Here is a 21,325-nt window from a genome sequence, read left to right as displayed (position 1 = left end):
TGTTTTCCATATCGTTTCATATTTCCCATATCGTTTCATATTTCCCATATCGTTTCATGTTTTCCATATCGTTTCATATTTCCCATATCGTTTCATATTTCCCATATCGTTTCATGTTTTCCACATCGTTTCATATTTTCCATATCGTTTCATATAGCCTATATCTTTTCATTTCATTAATTCGCAGTTACTATTTAGCTTCATATATTTTTAAATAAATCTGATTTAAAATTTTATAAACAGATTATTTCTTTGTTTCATTTAACGTATGAAAAAATAAACATCATTTAATTATATTATTTTCATATAATTAACGAACTATTCTTTTTGCGTAAATGGAGATTTAACGTCTTAAAAAGCACTTATCCGTGAAAGATAATATAAAATAATGAGGAGTTAAATAAATAACAAATATTGTTATGAGAGATAACAAACCCACATAAAAAAAAAAAAAAAAAGATATAGAAAATAAGCAAAAATGAGCAAAATTGAATAAAAATGAACAAAAAGAAGTAAAAATAAAAAGAACGGGAAAAACTACACGCAATGCAGTAAAAAAAGGAAAATCAAAAAATTTAAAAAAAAAAAAAAAAAAAAAGCTAGTTTTGTTCTCATTCATTATAACTAGTCAAGGGTTATAAAAAAGTACTTTTAATCAATATAACAACTCTACACTTATTGTTAATTTTAGCAACTTTTCATTGAAGTATGCCGTTACCTATTTAGAAATAAAAGATAAGTATAAAATGTATTCTCATAAACGTACCATTTAAAAAGCACAGAGTTTATGTGTATGTGTATGTATAGCGACACTTTACACATGTGTGTGGATACAGGTGTATACGCATACCTGTACATACAAATGTTTTTTTTTTCATATTTTGTTTTTTTCATTTTTTTCTGTTTTTCATCGTACGTTGTCACTTAAGCTCTCTTTGAAGTTTAAAGACATACAATCATTGGAACTGCAAAGAAAGAAAAAATTTAAGGAGAATGTATGGGCTTACTTTATATGGGCAGTGTGCATGTTGTTACCTGTTGGAAACGCAAATATCAATATTATTGTCTTTTTTTATAATTTCCAAATCGTCGTACGAGATGTTATTAAAGGTTAAAATAATGTGAAGAAATCTGTAATGGAAAAGTATTATATATAAATATATGTATATATATATATATAAATATATGTATATATATATATATATAAAAATATATATATATATATATATATTTATTTATATATATGTACTAACGTACAGGTGTATGCAGTATATGTAGGTACACATATATGTGTACAAAACGAAGAAATAGAGAATCTTTCATAAGGCTCCTTTTTCGAAGGGTAAACAAAATTATGCATACATGCGTATCCACATAGGTATATGTATAAAAAAACCATTAGGTGAATAAAAAAAAAAATATTTAACCTGTCAATAATAGAATAATGATAGGACTTTACTTGCTTTGGTATGTTAATTTTATGACTTTCGTTGCCTTTACTTTGTTTAATAGTTTTTACTGATTGCATATCATTCAAAATATTATTGGATGAGTCAAATATTTTTATTTCTTTTTTTTCATCCTCTGTTGTATTATTAATTTTACTTTGCTTTTCATTTAGTATGTTGTAAAATTTGATATCAGTCTCATCTACTGTTGGTTGATTTTCTTGACTTATATTATAATCTGCACAGTGCGGATTTAAATAATGAGTAGTTTGGGGGATATATTGTAATTCTATAAATTTAAAAGAATTCGTATTAATATTTATATCATTGCTAAGCGTTTTTTCAGAGTTATTTATAATTTCCAAAATTCTTGTTATAATTATATTTTTAAAAAGGACATCATTCATATTTTTATATATAATGGAATGAATAACTGCTTCCGCATACATGTCTTTTGAGCTTTCTCCTTTAATTTTACATGTACTTATAAAAATGTTTTCAAAATTTATATTATTTATATTCTTCATAAAATCGTCTGGAAGAACTGGTGCTTTAATTTTATTAGTATAATATATATTAATAAAATAATCACATATTTTTTCTTTATATTCATTAGTCTTAGTTTTGATAGAAACTCTCTCAACATCTGTCACTACACAAAAGCAAAACTTAGGCTTAATAGGTTTCGTCTGGTTTAATTTGTTCATGTGCTTTTTCATAAATTTTTCATAAGCCTGCACAATAAAGGAATGAAGAAAAAAAAAAAAAAAGGTATAAATCGTTGTCATCATTAACCACTGTACTTGATGGTGTTATTGCTTCTATGCGGACACTACTACTGCTGCTGATGTAACTTTCATTTATTTATATTTCTTTTTCTCTTTTTTTTATTAACATTCTTATCATTTTTATGTAAGTCGTTCAAAGCGTCCCAAATACATTCAGCCTTCTTTAAGTCCATTTTAAAACTAATTCTTGAAGAGTTTATTCATTCATTCATTTATATAAATATATATATATATATATATATATTTATGTAGTCTGCTACTGTTATATAACTCATTAACTGCTAATTTGATTTTAGAATTTTTTTTTTATTTTGCATTTGATTATCGTTTGTATGTATTTTCTATACGATATCCCAAGCAAAAAGAAAAGAAAAAAAAAATAATAATAATAAAATAGAGTAAAACAAAAAAAAATCTATAAAGATGAAATATAAATCTCTAAGGATTAAATATAAATCTCTAAGGATTAAATATAAATCTCTGAAGTTGAAATATAAATCTCTAAAGATGAAATATAAATTATTCCTGTGTTCCCCCCAACGGAACTTGTAAGTCGTATTGGTATCATTAAATTAAAAGGAATCTAAAAGGGGCGCACTCGTGTAAATCTCTTAAAATTGTGAGCAATATATTTGTAAGAAATTTTATTTAAATGGTTAAACGTGCACATGCATACAAGCATACATGCCCACATACATACATACATACATACATACATACATTCACATATACATACTTATATACATTCATATACACATACATACTTATATACATTCATATACATACATACATACATACATACATACATTCACATATACATACTTATATACATTCATATACACATACATACATACATACATACATTCACATATACATACTTATATACATTCATATACACATACATACATTCACATATACATACTTATATACATTCATGTACCCATACATATACCCATACATTAATACATACATGAGCAATCGTGTGTGCACTATTTATACACCATTTAAATCATTGCTTATGCAAATGTACACATATAACCAATACTGAAATATTATGGTCATAAGGAGGGCATAAAACGCTGTTATTTTTTTTAGCTCTTTTTAAAAGTATAGAAATGAGAAGGAATATAAAATAACGTAGTTCGTCTTGATATAATTATAAATTAACCTAGTTCAATGTTGTTTTTAAAAAATAGATAAACAAATAAATAATTAAATGAACAAAGGTTAGCTTCTTTTCGCATGATACTATATAACAAAAAAAAAAAAAAAAAAAAAAATGGTAGAATAAAATTACACAAAATGGTATAGTGCATTTCATATAGGCAATTATACTATTACATAAAATGAGAAAAAAAAAAAAAAAAGAATTGAGTGTAACGAAGTAACGAGAAAAAATGAAACGGATCAAAGTTTCATTTCACGAAATAACCAAGCAAAATGATGAAAGATATTATAGCAGCTTAATATGTAAACGAAAAAATACTAATATATATACATTGTGCATACGAAGCAAAACACGCAAAACTGTTAACATTATGTTACAAAGTAGAAAAAATTAAAATCTGAGAAAAAGGAAAAAAAAATTTTTTTAAATAATATTGCAAAAATATGTTCAACAGACAGTATTAATTACATATTATAATAATTGCACGACATTTTTATGTATCATGCTACTATGTAAGTTAGAAAAGATAATTGAAAAGAACTTTTTTTTAATAAATAAAAAATATGTTAATACAAATGTACAGCTAAGAAATCCTTATTACAGGAAGAAGGGGTTTTGGGAATGGAGAAGAAGAATAATTCATAGATATAATGAAAAAAGATATATTAGAAAAGGTATAATACCAAAAATTCGAAATAAAAAAGAAGAAAAAATAAAAAATAGAAAAGACGATGTATTTTGGACATTTAAAGTATATCAGTTAAAAATAAGTTTAAGAAATTTATATAGTTTTGGAAGGCTTATAAAAGGATTACATTTAGAGGATGCTTTAGTATTTTTAGAATCCATACCACAAATCCGGATAAATAATATTCTAAATTCTTTATTAAATTCAAAAAAAAAAATTGTAAACACTTTTAATGGTGATGTTTCAAGACTGTATATTGACAATGTACAAATACATTACAACACACCAATGAAATATATTAAATATCATGCACTTGGACATTTTGGATTGGTTAAAAGTTATAGAAATACTTTTACATATACAATTAAACAAATGAACATACAAGAATTTTATCATAAAATATTCATTAGGGGAAATGTTCCTCGTACCTTATCTCATAATATGCGGTTATATTTACATCAAGATAGAATTAACAAAGACACCTTAATTGAATGGTATCCATACATATGCGCACATTCTAGATATTATTTCAGGGAAAAATTGAGATATTTAAATAATATATACCAGTTCAATTATTATAAATCCAGACATAAGTGGATACAAAATTATTTCAACAACGTCGACCGAAGAACTAAGGAGTTGAAGCTCCAGCGCAGTGCGCTCAGCGAGAAGGAAAATTAGTAGGGATGCACGCATACGCATACGCACACACACATATATATATATATATATATATTTTTTTTTTTTTTTTTCTTTTTCTTTTGAAGCTAGCCAAACGTTTTGTCCCTGCCTTTACCTTATTTTTTATTATCACTGTTTTGTTTTATTTTGATTAACTTATCGACTGCGAAATTTTATGTTTTAATTATGTTAATTTATTTATTTATTTGTTTAAGGTGGAAATACAAAAAAAAAAATTAATATATATGGGAAAAAAGGTAATAAGAAAAGTATAAAAGATAAGGAAAATAGAAAAGGAAAATGGGAAAGGAAAATGAGAAAGGAAAATGGGAAAGGAAAATAGGAAAGGAAAATGGGAATAGAAAAGAGGAATAGAAAAGAGGAAAATAAAATGAAAAAAAAAAAAAAGGAACTTCTATGTAAACATTCTAAATTTACAAGATTTCCATAATACATGTTTGTACATAATTTTTAAAAAAAAAATTGGGAAACAATTCAAAGTTCATCATTAGTATATTTCTCACTTTTATCATAATTAAAATGTGATATAATTACCCCCTACAAATTTGAAGTTAAAAAAATTTTTGGTTTCATGTGCATTGGTACAAATTTATATATATATATATATATGTATATATTTGCATATGTCCAAATTTGTATACGCGTGTTCTCACCCACTGCTTACATATATGCATAAATAAAAAGGTGCACATGCGCATATGTAAATAATATTTCTTTCTCTGTTATTTACCGATTTAGCCCTCCATTTCTGATCGTCCTTTTGATTATTGTATTTCATAATGCAAGCCTCCAAATGATACAAAATGGGGCAGTTATAACAATTATACTGATTGAATCTGTAATAACAAATTAACAAATAGGTATTAACATGTAAAGAGGAAAGTACGTTGTGTAAAGATATACATATATAGGTACATGTACATATGTGTAAAAATATTTACGAAGGTGCAATCTCTAATGGAATATTTCATCTTAAGGTATTACTCGTAATTTTTGCTAGTAGACAAATAACCATTATGGTTTATATTTTTCAAAAAAACATTTTCACCCAATTTCCAATATGATTTATTTTTTTTATTTTCACATACTACTTGGAATTTCCCCGATGAGTTATCCTGATGAACACTTAACTATTAAAAGAAGCAGAAACGTACATAATACACATATACAACAGCTTGTATGGAATATTTCAGGGGGACCACATCATGTACGTATATGTATATACATATATGCATGTACTTGTATTATGTGTACATATGCATGCCCCTTACACATGCAGAAGCTACATTTTTTATTACCTCATAATTGTTCGATAAAATGGAATCATGTGATGACCCTATTAAATATCCATTAGACTTTACATGCTTTAATGTAACAATTTCATCACAGTTTATTTTATTTCCTGTAAAACTTTTCCCTTCTATATTAAGATAAAAAAAAATAATAAAAAATAAAATAATAAAAAATAAAATAATAAAAAATAAAATAAAATAAAATAAAAAAATAAACAATAAAATAAATAATAAAATAAAATAACATTTTCATCGAATGTTGCGTATACATACGCTTATTTTACTTTTTTTTCTTCTCAATTTTCCAAATTATTTTATTTTATTATTATTATTATTTGTTTTTTTTTAATTTTCTTTTTGGCTTTATACCTTCGTAAACGTTAACTGTCCACAATAAATCCTCCTCATTCTTGTTGGTAGTTACTGCGGTCTTTTGTAAAAATTATTCATGTACTTATTATACGAGCAGTTATGCATACATAAACGTAATACACATATGTATATATATGTATATATTTATAACTACAGAAACATATATAATAAAACTTTTGTTCTTTTACTGAACAAGATGAAGATTTTTACACAACTAAACAGTAAAAAAGGTATCTCTCTTTTAATACACATATAAACATATGTACATAAACTTATATGCATACTTTATAACAAAAAAAAAAAAAAAAAAATTTCTTTTAAAGTGAGAAGTTAAATTGTTTTAAGTATTAGAGTGTACGACATATTTATTATTATTATTATCATCATCATCACTACCAATATTATCATCATCATCACTACCAATATTATCATCATCATCACTACCAATATTATTATCATCGTTACTACCAATATTATAATCATCATTACCAATATTATTTATTTTTTATTTTTTTTTCACTTTTAAATGTGTTACCACTAACTGATTCCCTGACCCACTTCCCCATTTCATATCTGTTGAAAAAAGTCTATTAAAAAAAAGGAAAAATGCAAGAGCTAAATGAAAGCGCCAAATGTAAAACATAAATAAATAGGTGTGTAATAAGACATATGGATACGAACATAAAGAGGATGAATACAAGAACAAACAAAATGGCATGCATACTTGAACAGTTTTCTCACATGAAATAAATGTATATAAAAATTATTATTCTCTTTGTCATAGTAAAAAGTATATAATATTACTTGTATTTTGTTCCAATATTCTCTAGAATTATAGAGCTACCATCTGTTACATAGAAACAACTATATACATGAAAAAATAAAAAAAAAAAAAAAAAAAAAAAGCAAAAAGGTGATAACTAATCATCTTATTAATATTAGTTTATTAACTCTATAATTCAGATAAATTTTGAGGAGCTCTTTAAATTTTTCTTCTTTCTTCGTACGATTAAGTAATATATTACATTATATTATATATATATATATTTATTTATATATCAAATAATACATTCGAAAGAACAACAAAAGAATTAGTAAATTGACAATAAAAAAGAATAATTATAAAATAAAGTGGTCCCGTAAACTCCCAAACATTAAAACAATAAAATAACAAGAAAAATGAATGAAAAACAATGTAAGTGTATTATATATATATACAATTATTTAACTATAAAAAATTCTTAAAAGGAGAAATTAATTTAAAAGATAGTTTGACGTAATCTGTTATATCTAGCACAAAAGAAGCGAAACAAAAAAAAAAAATATAATAAAATCATTCTGAATGCTCGTATATATAATAAGAAAAAAGAGGGGCATTATACAGTGCATATATTTTATATATATATTTATATATATTATGTATGTTATTTTCTGATATATGCACAAAATTATTCGCAAAATATTTTTTCTTCTTTTTTCCCCTTCCTGATTTATTTTGAAATGCACTAGAGCATATTTAAAAACACCTTAAAACTTTTTAATTGTTCGTTTTTCAAAAGAAAAACTTAAAATTTAGAATGTACACCAACTTTTTAAAATTTTATTGATTCTTATTCTAGGGGCATACGTTATTGCAAACGTTATATAATATGTAGATAAAGTAATATTATTTAAAATTTTTTCTGTTTTTTTGAATGTTTTTCTAAAGGTACGACTGAATTGAAATAATAAACCCCATAAAAGGAACTGTTTAGATTTTTTGCGCACATCTTATGGAAGCCCCTACTCATTTGTTTTATTCATTTATATGTGTATATATATATATATATATATTTACATGTACGTATTTATATATGTACTATGTATGTATTTACGAAAGTACGTATGTTTAATATTATACATGTACACAATTATGTATATAAATATGCATATTTATATATATATATATATATAATATTTCCATACCGTTTTTCATTTTATCCATCTCTTTTTTTTTGTTCATTCATTGATTTCATTTTTGTGCTCATTTTTAATATTTTTTTTTATACTTGAAAAAGAATATATATACCATATTACCATTTGTAGTTAAGTCATTGCATAAGTTCAAGATTAGTAAGCATGAACGCATTGTAAATTAAAAAGAAACATACATACATATATACATATTATATATACGTATGCATCATTTACGAATATATATTATATATAAATATAACATATATAAAATATATGAATTGTATATTTATATAACATATATAAAATATATGAATGTATATTTATATAACATATATAAAGTATATGAATGTATATTTATATACATATTTATGATCATTTTTCGCGTTTATTCGAGTTTTCTCTATGTTATAATTAAAAATAAGAACATTTCTATGTGAAACTAAAATATTAAGTATACAGTAATTAAAAAAAAAAAACCAAAAAAAAAAAATATATGTATGTATATGTACGTACTTGCTAATATGTATTACTGAAAAAAGTGGGAAATATTAAAATAAGTAAATAGCTTATATATACAAACATATATCCACATATAAATATAAAAATAGTAGATCGCTGTTTGCTAAAAAATTTAAACAGATATAAACATCCTTTTTCACATTACGGCTGAACGGGCATTTTATATCAAATTTTGGATATAATATACTCAAAAAAAAATAAAATAAAAATAAAAATAAAATAAAAATAAAAAATAAAATAAAAATAAAATAAAAATAAAATATATAAATAGATATACACACACATACGCAAACATACACGCGCGTAGAGCATTTAAATATGGAAGAAAAAGTGGAAGATGCAAGCGCGGCTTTTGAAGATTTGGACAAGGTAAATGATGAAGCACAACAATTGTTCGATTTCGGTGAAAAAAAAAAAAAAAAAAAAAAAAAAAGAGATAACAGAACAAATAGAAGAAGTTATAATAGATGGAACAGGTAAAGTATTTGAAAGAGGTGAAATATACTCTTACGAAGAATTACTAAATAGGATACAAGTCTTAGTTAATAAGCATAATATAGATTTATGTATATCAAAAAAGTATACAATCAAACCACCACAAGTTGTTAGAGTCGGTTCGAAAAAAGTAGCATGGATTAATTTTAAAGATATTTGTACAATTATGAATAGAAATGAAGAACATGTATTTCATTTTGTTTTGGCAGAATTAGGAACAGAAGGGTCCATAGCAGGAGAAGGGCAGTTAGTGTTAAAAGGAAAATATGGACCAAAACATATTGAAGCATTATTAAGAAAATATATAACTGAATATGTTACTTGTCAAATGTGTAAAAGTCCTAATACAGCAATGGAAAAGGATAGTAGGACTAGGCTTTTTCATCAACATTGCAATGCTTGTGGGGCCAAAAGGTTACCTTTTTTTTTTTTTGTTTTCTTTTTAACATACATTTTTAAATGTTTATTTTTTTTATGTTGTACAAATCCCCCACTAACGCAAACTTCATATATTCCAGTATGCTTCTTATTTATCCGTTTGTTATGTTTTACTGCCTGCTGTACAACACCATTTATTTTGCGTTTTTCTCGCTTTATTGTTTTTTTCAGATCCGTTACTACTATCAAGAGTGGTTTCCATGCACTTGGAAGAGGAGAAAGAAGGAAAGCAAAGCATATTAATTAAGGTTAAAAGTGTAAATTTATAAACATATAAACTTATAAGCATATATATATATATGTATATGTATATATATATAACTTAAAAATTGTATAATTATATCAAAAAAAAAAAAAAAAGAAAAAAAAAGAATACACATAAAACATTCTTTTTTTTTTTTTTATGACCCCAAAATAAAAAATATAAAATAAAATAAGCATAAAAAAAGCCCATTTTTTGTTTTTTAAATATACCCTGAGATTCATTTGTATAAAATTTAGTTTAGCTTGTTAGTTTTTAAATAATTATATTTATTATGAAGTACATACATATATACGTGTATATAAATATATATACATATGTGAAGTACTAACGAATTAGCAGTATTGTAACAATTATTATAAGAGCAAAAAGGAAAAAAAAAAAAAAAGAGGCAGAACAGTATTTATTATTGCAATATACAAATTATATATTTATGTTACAATTTATTATGTAGTCTATTACTACGAATAAAATCCAAAAAAGTGTGTATATGTATATCTCTGCATATTTCTACGCATACCTATTTTTTATGCCACTCCTACGTAAGCATACAAATGTAAATTTATATTACTCATGCATATTGAGACATATTTATAATTTTTTATTTATGCAGAGTTGATGTTTTGTATTGCGCAATTAAAAAGTTCTTCCAATTTTCCCTTTTTCTTTTTTGTCTCGTATATATATATATGTATATGTATATACATATACGTATGTGTATACATTTGCAAATTTAAAAATAAGAAGCGAAAAAAGTCTTGTTAATATGATAATACCATTTTATATATAAATATATGTATGTTTACACTCATTCATATATACGTCTGACGCAGGCAATAATACATAAGATAATAAATTACATTTCCTCCTTTTCTTTTTTAATTACACCAAGTCTACTTTTCATGAATGCATGTATTTTTGTTTTAAGTTTAAACGTAAACGTATGTATTTATTTATGCATGTATGTATGTATGTATACATATATTTATTTATTTATTCACATATACACACCTGCGGGTGTTGTATATATGTTCACCAATGCGCACAACATCGCCATTTAAATATTCCTATTACAAATTTAATTAAAAATATTATTTTAAATTGCGTTAAAAACTATGAAAATATGATGGGAAACATAATTCCCCAAGTAACTGATAACTGTTAATTGTTCTGATGAAATTGTACAGGTCATCATGTGATCATACCATCATGCCATTATACCATTACACCATTATACCATTTCGCCATTATATCGTTGTATAATATTCTTAATCTATATTTAACGCTCCCTTTGAATCTTTAACAATTATCTCGTTACCTATTAAAGTAAAAAAAAAAAAAAAAAAATGTGCAAAATAAATAGGAATTTAAAATAAAGCTTAAGGGATGTTAAGGCGCGTATATAAAGAGCTAGTTAGCGGTCGTAACTATGGTTATACATATGAGTGCGTCTGTGTGTGTAATAATATATTTGTATGTATTTTTTTTTTTTTTTTTCTCTTGAACTTTTATATAATATATAGGTGGATAATTTTGTCTTTCCAGTGAAGTCCGCGTAATCATACACACTTGCATTATTCTGAAAAAAGTATGGACGATATATATATATATATATATATATATATATATAATAATGAATGTTACAATTATAGTTATACATTTTGTTTTACTTTAGTTGCACATATTTTTAAATTACGAGCAACAAGATTTAATATTACCTGGTCTTTCATTTTCACATCAACACCGCTCTCTATTAACAGTTTAACAATCTAATAAAAACCAGTGATCATACTATTTAATTAGTAGCAGCGATAAAAGTGTAATTGTATGAAGTGAAGAATAAGATACAGATTTGATAGTGCTATAAGTACATACGAGCATGTAATTACATATGAAAGTACACGTGCCAACGTACAAACGTACCACAATTGTACACGTGTCTATGTACATATATATATATATATATATATGTATTTATATGCATAAGGGTACACCCCATGTGAGTGTTATCAAGTTGAGCATAAAGCAAAATGTAACATTACATCATAATGTTTATTTATTATGGCGTAAAATATAGGGGTTTGTCCTTCCTTAAATGAAGAAACATGTGGAAGTGATTTATTTTGTTTATTAAAATGTTATGCGTTATGCTATATTTTGTCTTCTTTTGCCCATATATATATATTTATGTATGTACATTTACATGTGCGCTTATATTTCCCATTGATCTGTTAAAGCGCCAATTTTTACTGTATAATTTTTTCATTCTAACATTATCTTTAATGTTTATATCGGCATTGTTTTCAATAAGAAATTTAGCTATATGTGTATGTCCGTATTTGGAACAAATATGAAGGGGTGATATCCCATTAACATCCTTATGATTTATGTTACTCCCCTTTTTTAAAATTATTCTAGCTATTTTTAAATTTCCATTTCTACAACTGTACCAGAAGGCTGTTCTATTATGCTGGCGTGGTAAAATTAAAAAGGAAATGAGAAAAAGAATAGAAAGAACAAAAAGCAGAAAAAAGTAGAAAAAGATGAAAAAAGTATTTCGTACGTTTTTATTTATAAGAAGCTTATGTCTTGCACTTATAATAACTTTTTACATTTTCTTTTTACATACTCATTATTAAATTTTGTTGTTCTGCAAGCACTGTGCAGGTGCTTATGTACAGTTAAATAGCCATATACACATATAAATGCCCACTATCCTATAAAATTAAACGAACATTTATTTCTTCCATTTTACCGGGGGTTGAACGTAATCGCCTAGTGGAATTTGCAGTTTAGACAAGGCAATGACATCTTCATAAATGTCTATTAAAGCATATCAATATATATTCATAATGGTAAGAGGTGAAAAAATAATGCATGTATATGCTTAGTATGCTTTTTTTTTTTTAAAAATCCTAATAAAAATGAAGGAATACATTTAATTATAGCAGTAATATAATAAAAATGTTAATTGAAAACGTAAACATATAATTCTACCTTTTCTTGCAGCAACTAGCATTTTTACTCTCTCTTCCTATAAGGAGAAAAATATGTATTATTTAAAGAGTTTTTTTTTTTTTTTTTTTTTTTTATATATCAAAAATGCGAAATGGCATATATTATGGAATTTATCTATTTATATTAATATTAACAGTTGCCATTATATTTGAGCATTTTGCATATGAAATTAATCAGAAGGGTCCTTAAAAAAATTGTCTTTTTATGATATATATATATATATATATAACTATTTCTGGTATTTCTTTGTTATGTAATATTTCTTTCTCTTTTTCCCGTTTTTTATGGTCGCTAGTCATGTGATATTATTTTTTTTTTTTATATAATATGTATGTATGCTCTCCCATATATAAATATGAAAATAAAATTACTATTACTTCTTTATGTACATAGATATACAAAGAAATGTGTGTTTGTACGTGTGTATAAAAGTACGTATGTCTGTACGTATGCTTGTACGTACGTATATATGTATATATATATGCACACACATAATAAAGCAAAAATCAAGGCTTCTAATATTTTCAATGTCATATACAAAATCCAGAATTGTGCCTTAATTTTTGCATTATAATAACTTCGAAATGAGTCCAAAAAAAATTTTGAGAAATAAAATAAAACTGTTAAAAGATAATGGGGAATCGTCAAATTCGTTGGAAAATTACACGGGCATAGGGACTGTGATATTTTACCCTCATAACAATTTGAAGACAAAAGAAAAGTATTACGGAAATATCTTACTGGGAAAAAAACATGGATATGGTTGCTAACATTTTTTATACATTACACTTATGCACATGCAGGAATGCACATGCGAGAATATCCATACATGAATGAACTTAGAAGAATATACTTAAAGGAATTCATTTGAATGAATGCATTTCATTCGTGTCTGTTCCCTACTTTATTGAACTACTGAAATTTTGAAATAGTGAAATAGTGAAATAGTGAAATTCAGAAATATTTTTATTTTATTTATTTTTTTTTTTTTATTTGAAGGGGAGTACAGTTATCATAATGGTGATTTTTATCAAGGATTATATGAACATGGCAAGAAAAATGGTATAGGCACTTATTATTATAGTAACAACATAAAAAAAAAAGGAAATAAAAAATTAAGTAAACGTCATGTTAAAAAAGAAAACCAAAGTGATAGCGAAGAACAGCAAAGCGCATACGGAGTAAGTGATGAGGAAAATGAAAAGAGTAGAAGTGAGGAGGAAGGTGAAGATAATGTAAGTGAAAAGGAGGGAAACAACAATGATGAAAGCGGCCAAGAAGTGAGCAATTATGAAGGAAGCGACCTAGAAGAGAGCAATCAAAAAGAGAGCGAAAATTTCGAAAGTCAGGACGAGAAAAGTGAAGATTTCCAAAGTGACTATGAGCAAAACAGTGAAGACACGAGCGAAGGAAATACCAATGAGAGCTCAAAAAACAGTGAAAATAACGAGAATAACGAAAACGATGAAAACGATGAAAACGATGAAAACGATGAAAACGATGAAAACGATGAAAACGATGAAAACAACGAAAACAACGAAAACAACGAAAACGATGGTATTAACGCCTATGAGGATGACGATAAAGAATATTATGAATATGACCATAAAGAAAACAAAGATTTTTATAAAAATAAAAAAAAGTTTTCTAAGAAGTTATTAAAACTTATGAAAAATTTGGATCAAACCAAAATGAAAAAAAACAGCATCAGTCCTGTGGAAGGTACCTACATGAGTACGAGCACGTAGACATATCATTATGTGCAAATATGCATATTTACATATAGATATGTATTTATATAAGCCCATATGTATGTATATATATATATATGTATTTGCTAAGGGGACGGATTCGCTAAATATATATATATATTTATTCATATATATGTGTATATATTGCGCATAAGCAGAACAAAAGAATTACTACTATGGAAACTATGCCAACGGTTTAAAACATAACGATGGGATGATGTTGTATAAAAATGGGGATATATATGTGGGTAGTTGGAAATTCGGGAAAAAAAATGGATGGGGTAATTTAATGTACTGTTATGTTGTAATATATTTATGAGTGTTAATTCACTGAGCGTTCAATATTTAATGTATAGAATACACATATTGTAATTACAGATCAATATGTACATATATACATAAATCTGTGTATGTATATATATGCATATATGTGCAATTTAATTTAAACTCTACATAAAATCACATTTCACTAATGTTTGTAAAATATAGGAAAGTACATATACAAAAAATGCAGAAGCCTATTGGAAGGGTATTGGGAAGACGGATTCTTATCATATGGGAAATGGATTTTGCCAAATGGTTTAAACTTATTATTATTATTTTTTTTTTTTTTCTATGTACTATGCGTACGTACATATAATATCACTTATCAATGTAAACACGTTAATAATAACATATCTATATACAACAAAATTGCATATTCACAATTCACTACGTATCATTCGCAATTCGCCATTCACTGTTCACCATATACCGTTCACCATTAACCGTTTATCAATAATTCTTATTCCCATTTTTCAATTTAGGAAATTATTTTGTTGGGAATTTTAAAAACAACAAACCGATGGGGGAAGGCATATGGGTTTTGAAGGACAGAACACAATTAAACGTTTATTATCAGGAAGTTAAAAAGGTAATAAAAATATAACATGAATGCAACAAGCATGTAACAAGCATGTAACAAAAATGTAATAAAAAATTTACATTTTTTTTTTGTTTACATATTGAATTCTTTATACTTTTTTGAGGAGGAGTAAATATATATCCCCCCTCAATTATGTACAATATGCATATGCACATAAAAACACATAAGCGCGTATCAAAAATTAAAAAAAATTAATAATAAAATAAATGCCTATAAAAAGAGGTCTATATTAATAACATACATGTATTTCAATATAATACATAAAAATAAAAAAATGATATAAAACATACATATATTATAAAATACAAAACACAAAACATTTAATCACAGAATTCCAAAGAAAAAAAAAAAAAGCTTAAAAAAGGAAATGCCGATAAGGGTACAAACAGCATATTAATATATAAGCCACTGTACATAACTTCTACCAGGTGAGAGATCTTCAGAAATGTAACCAAAGACTATATTTTCAATTTTTTTTTTTGCTAACCACTGAAGGGGAAAAAAGAATGATGAGAAAAATGAATGCGAAGTTGCATGTACATGAATGGGTATATATGAATGAGTATATGAATAAGTATATGCGTTGGTTTATGGGTGTATATGATGTAAATATATTTATATGATATAAATTCGTAATGAAAAAAATGTCTACCCAATTTTTTAACACAAAAAAAGGCGATAAAATGCAAAAACAAAATGTACTCAAACATATACATATGTACAGCTACTGTTTTTTACTTTTAACGTCTAAAGGAGAAAAACTCTTTTTCTTATTTTTGGAATATTCGAAATAGATCCTACATTTATATAATTCAAAAAAAAAATAAAATAAATAATTTTAAAAAAAAGAACATATAATTACGGAAATGCTGCATGTACTAAAGGGGAATCCTTCTATGACAATACATCACATGTGTATTTGTGTATGCGTATAAATGTATATATGTATACATGCGTATGTTTGTATGTACATATGCATGTATATGGGTATATTGTATATATATGCATGTTTTTAACATACAAGCACAATCTGTGCAGACATTCGACGTGTAACACAAACTGTATACATTTGCATACTCATCCTCTACATATATTTACAGCATAACGTAATATACATAATTTACATATATAGGCGTATACATAAGCGCATGCGCATACAGATAAACATATTTATATATATAGCATGTACATAGCATGTACCGTTTGCATAATATAAACATTCTATATATGTGATTCTTACCAATTAATACTAATAGCAAACCCCACGAGACAAACTAAAAACCCATAGTACATATATAATATATTTCGATCCTTATTCTTTACATTTCTTATATTAAAAGAATAAATGTAATGCAATACTGTTACAAACATTAAAATAATGGAAATATTTACAGCTTTAAAATATTTGTCAATGCCACTACCGAAAAGTTTACTTAGAACTGATTTACCACTCCCAAATATTGAACATTCAAACCCCTTCTTTTTCTTCCCTAACGGCAATTTGAACTTCATTTTTACTTTATTCAAATTATAAGAAAAAAAGCTATATATATGTATATATAAATTTACAATAGGTATATATAAACACAGTATGTACGAATAAACACAATATGTATGTATAAATACTATGTATATATATATATATATATATATATATATATATACATATACATAACAGCTAAATATTATTGGATTTAGGCACGATAAAAATTATAATTTCTAACGAAAATATTTACATTAATATTTATACAAATACTTTCTTATAAATTAAACCCTTCCTACTTTTAAAAATATCAATAAAAGTTAATATATAAAATTAATTAAAAAAAATATTCTTTTTTTTTTTTTTTTTGTATTATATATATACATATATATATTTTTTTTTTTTCATATAATAATATTATATACAAAATGTAATTCATAAACATACATATTTTGTTCATATGTATGTAATATACTTACGTACACAAGTATGTATATATATTATATAATTTATATATATATATATATTATTTTAAAATTGTAAGGGCTATTTGTTCGTCCCCTTTTTATAATAAATGTATGGAAGTTGAAAATACATATAAAATAAAACAACAATTTAATTATTATAATTACTAAATTATAACTTTTTTAAATAAAAAATAAATATTCAAAAGAATGGTATTTTTTTCAATAAATAATAAATTAATTTTTGTAGAATAAAATTATTCTTAATTAGAAGAATACATAATGTCCGTTTAAAGAAATGATAACAAATGTATTTTTTTAACATATTATACTTCTTGTTGTATGTATAATTTTGTATTGTGTTATTACTATTATATATCCTTTTATTTTATACTTATTTTAAAATTTAATTTAACAATACGTAAAATATAGTAATTATGTATGTATATATATATATATATATATATGCATGAAATAACGGTTTATCGTTCTTTCTGTTTTTTTTGTTATCGAACAGATGCTGATACGACGAGCAGACGTTGTTCTTTTTCTTTCTTATATAAGATAAAAAATAATACCTGATAAATAAAAATAAATGTAATTATTTTATATGTATGCGTAAGAATTTTGTTATTATTTTTTGTTTTTTATATTCCTTTATTTTAATTGAAAATACGGGAATATTATATTATTTGTATTAATAAAAAAAAAAAATAATAAGCGTCTAATTTTATTATACAAATTTTCTTGTTCCTTTTCCTGTTCCTGTTGTTGATGATCTGTTGAAATACACTTTTTACAGTACAAACACAAAAAGAAGATACAATTTTTAGTCTACATATTATCAAGTTATTTTTTTGTTTTTATATTCTTCTCCATTTTTTTGTTGTGGCATTTTGAATGAAATATTGCTTCTAGGATGAAAGAAAAAAACATAGTAGTAGCATTATTATATTTATATACTTTTTCTTCTTTTTTATAAAAGAAGTGGTTGATACATTAATACAACGTATAGAGTGTATACTCTCTATTGAAAATGATAAAGTATTTTATTTTATTCCATTCTGATTTGTTATGAAGAAGAACAATTGCATATATAAAAACTTACATATGTACAAATAGGTTTTATATGCTTATATATGTATAAGTATGTACATATATGTGTATCATACAAGTACCATATATGCATTGAATACGTATTAAATATGTATTATATATATATATATGTGTGTATAATAATATATACGCTTTAGACAAATGCCCTATTTTAAAAAAATAAAATTTATGCTCTAATTTAATTGTACTTTTAACATATTCCTTTCCAATATCATCTTTTTTTTCTTTTTTTTTTTATTATCACTTTTTAATTTTTCCCATTTTACATCCTTTTTTATTATTATAAAAATCGTTTCCATTTGACATTAACATTTGAAAAAGAAATGCTATAAAAAAATAAGATAATCTTTTAAAAAATATTATGTACAATTCGTTAAGTCATAAGAAGCACCAAATATCAGCGTGCTGTCCACCTGTACTTTTACGAGGTGTTGTAATTTTTTTATATAAAGTAGTTAAATTGACAAGTCTATACAAGAAACATGCATAAATTCATATACACATGCTCCTGTAATACATACATACACAATACATCCATAGACAATACATATATACACAATTCATACATACATAGTACATACTTACATAGTACATACAAACATAATATTAACACATATAATAAGTATTTATATATTTACAAATTCTTTATACATAATAATCAAAAAGATAGGTTTTACATAACCAAAATGTTTTATATATATATATATATATGTATATAACATTATTTCCTCCAAAAAATTTTAAAAAAGATAAACTTACCATTTTATTTGTTTATACAATTTATATATTAAGAAATACATACACTAATTTGTGAATATCAGGTTTAAATTGAGTTCAAATTATAATTTATTCGACGGAATATTTGTATAATATTTTTTCAAGCACAGGAAAAACCCCCAAAACTAAAATTGAAATAAAAATAAGAATGAAAACTGAAAAATAGGAATCATAATTGCGCCATTTAGAAAACGAAACTCAAAAAAAAAAAAAATTTTGTAACCGAATAAAAAATATTCAAAAAGAAATATTTTTAAATATTTTTACGCATAAATAACAAGATGGCAAAACAGTGGAATAACCGAATAACTAAATTGGCCATGAACAATAGTGTTATTAACACAAGGATCAAATAGATGTTGTTACAATATAAAGGCTTTCACATGTAAAAAAGAAACAAAATAAAATTAAATGAGGATATTATTTTGAGTAAAAACTTTGAAAACACTATGTATATATTTTTCATTGTTCAGTTTAGCTTATGTACAGCAATTTTCATTCCACATGAGAATATATATTAACTCAAACTTGTTCTTAAAATATGTAATTTGAAAAATGTGCTTAGTATGATACTTGTCAATATAAATACAAAATATATAATGCGTATATACATGCATATATGTTTATGGGCTTTTGTATGCCTATACATCTTAAGAAATTTTTACATTCCTAACATAAAAACTATAAAAAAAACGTCGTTAAAAAACAATAATATAAAATAAAATATAAATGAAAGTATAGTTGTAAGGTGCGCAAAAAAGTATGCACCAGTCATATTCATTTTTTTCAAATGCCTTCAACAAAAATGTCCATTATAAAAAAGCACCTGCTTCAACACACATTCAAAAGAGAGGAAAACAGAAATATAATTAAAAATATTAATGTAATTTCATGATTTAATCCACAAAAATACTCAAGCTTCCCTTTGAACAAGAGTAAACGTTATAATAAGATATCGTAACTGATGTAGTGTCATATGTAGCAATTCGGTTTGTCCATTAGCCCGGTTGTGCTTTCTTTTATTTATTTTTTTTTTTGTTCTAAAAATAAATTATACCCCTTTTCGCTTGTTTAAATAACAAAACAACAGTATATTTTTTGTTTTTTTTTAGAGAAAAAAAAAATAAATGATTTAAAAACAATTACAAAGGTATTAAAAATTAACCACTAAATGTTCATAGGATTAAGTGTGTGAACTGTTCAAAATGTAATTTTTAACCATAACAAAGCATATATAAAATCAGAAAAAAGGTAAATGGTAAATGATACATGGCAAAAAAAAAAAAAAAAAATATATATATATGTTTACTGTTGTCAACATGTTTTTATTTAAAATAGTTACACCCTTATATAAAATATACACGACCCGTTAAAAAAGAATAGTAATTTTATGTGTGTATTTTATTATTTTTTTTTTTTTTTGTCCTAAAATGTAATACAAAAACATTTAATTCGTTTAAAGAAAAAATAATAATTTTGGGTTAAAGAAAAAGGAGGGAAAAGTATTTTAGAAAAAATCCTTTTAAACTATATTTTATTATCTTATTATTTTTTTCTCTTTTTAAGAAAAATTGCACCCCTTTCTTGCCTGTTTAATGAATAAAAAAAAAAAAAAACAACGGTATATATATATATTTTTTTTTTTTTAGAGAAAAAAAAGATG

The 21,325-nt window shown here is 24.5% G+C and overlaps 7 protein-coding genes across 7 annotated transcripts; 3 read left to right on the top strand and 4 right to left on the bottom strand.

Moving 5' to 3' along the window:
• Positions 1–655: 655 nt before the first annotated feature.
• PmUG01_08026900 (conserved Plasmodium protein, unknown function) lies at positions 656–2,409 on the bottom strand (the record flags this gene model as incomplete). Its single annotated transcript, XM_029004425.1, has 5 exons — positions 656–718; positions 917–965; positions 1,036–1,131; positions 1,428–2,182; positions 2,344–2,409. 5 exons carry the CDS (start codon positions 2,407–2,409, stop codon positions 656–658), a joined length of 1,029 nt encoding a protein of 342 aa, XP_028861115.1.
• Positions 2,410–3,906: 1,497 nt separating this feature from the next.
• PmUG01_08026800 (50S ribosomal protein L22, mitochondrial, putative) lies at positions 3,907–4,773 on the top strand (the record flags this gene model as incomplete). Its single annotated transcript, XM_029004424.1, has 1 exon — positions 3,907–4,773. One exon carries the CDS (start codon positions 3,907–3,909, stop codon positions 4,771–4,773), a length of 867 nt encoding a protein of 288 aa, XP_028861114.1.
• Positions 4,774–5,268: 495 nt separating this feature from the next.
• On the bottom strand, positions 5,269–7,321 carry PmUG01_08026700 (dolichyl-phosphate-mannose protein mannosyltransferase, putative; the record flags this gene model as incomplete). Its single annotated transcript, XM_029004423.1, has 7 exons — positions 5,269–5,331; positions 5,525–5,630; positions 5,779–5,924; positions 6,093–6,214; positions 6,456–6,516; positions 6,994–7,045; positions 7,263–7,321. Coding segments are annotated over 7 exons (609 nt in total), but the record flags the coding sequence as incomplete, so codon positions are not given.
• Positions 7,322–9,251: 1,930 nt separating this feature from the next.
• On the top strand, positions 9,252–10,113 carry PmUG01_08026600 (eukaryotic translation initiation factor 2 subunit beta, putative; the record flags this gene model as incomplete). Its single annotated transcript, XM_029004421.1, is given in 3 exon segments — positions 9,252–9,341; positions 9,355–9,842; positions 10,038–10,113. 3 exon segments carry the CDS (start codon positions 9,252–9,254, stop codon positions 10,111–10,113), a joined length of 654 nt encoding a protein of 217 aa, XP_028861112.1.
• A 1,283-nt stretch (positions 10,114–11,396) lies between these two features.
• Positions 11,397–13,289, bottom strand: PmUG01_08026500 (ankyrin-repeat protein, putative; the record flags this gene model as incomplete). The annotated part of the gene is made up of 8 exons (XM_029004420.1): positions 11,397–11,446; positions 11,635–11,707; positions 11,847–11,897; positions 12,171–12,218; positions 12,401–12,598; positions 12,884–12,951; positions 13,126–13,162; positions 13,281–13,289. 8 exons carry the CDS (start codon positions 13,287–13,289, stop codon positions 11,397–11,399), a joined length of 534 nt encoding a protein of 177 aa, XP_028861111.1.
• Positions 13,290–13,730: 441 nt separating this feature from the next.
• Positions 13,731–16,254, top strand: PmUG01_08026400 (conserved Plasmodium protein, unknown function; the record flags this gene model as incomplete). Its single annotated transcript, XM_029004419.1, has 6 exons — positions 13,731–13,908; positions 14,146–14,880; positions 15,056–15,178; positions 15,387–15,476; positions 15,704–15,810; positions 16,153–16,254. The coding sequence occupies 6 exons, from the start codon at positions 13,731–13,733 to the stop codon at positions 16,252–16,254; spliced, it is 1,335 nt and encodes a 444-aa protein (XP_028861110.1).
• A 34-nt stretch (positions 16,255–16,288) lies between these two features.
• SDH4 (succinate dehydrogenase subunit 4, putative) lies at positions 16,289–17,334 on the bottom strand (the record flags this gene model as incomplete). The annotated part of the gene is made up of 3 exons (XM_029004418.1): positions 16,289–16,311; positions 16,561–16,619; positions 17,063–17,334. The coding sequence occupies 3 exons, from the start codon at positions 17,332–17,334 to the stop codon at positions 16,289–16,291; spliced, it is 354 nt and encodes a 117-aa protein (XP_028861109.1).
• Positions 17,335–21,325: the final 3,991 nt, after the last annotated feature.

Source organism: Plasmodium malariae, assembly GCF_900090045.1.
Source record: "Plasmodium malariae genome assembly, chromosome: 8".
Lineage (NCBI taxonomy): Eukaryota > Apicomplexa > Aconoidasida > Haemosporida > Plasmodiidae > Plasmodium > Plasmodium malariae.
Note: the sequence above shows the minus strand (reverse complement) of the source record. Positions and strands in the feature narration are given on the sequence as shown.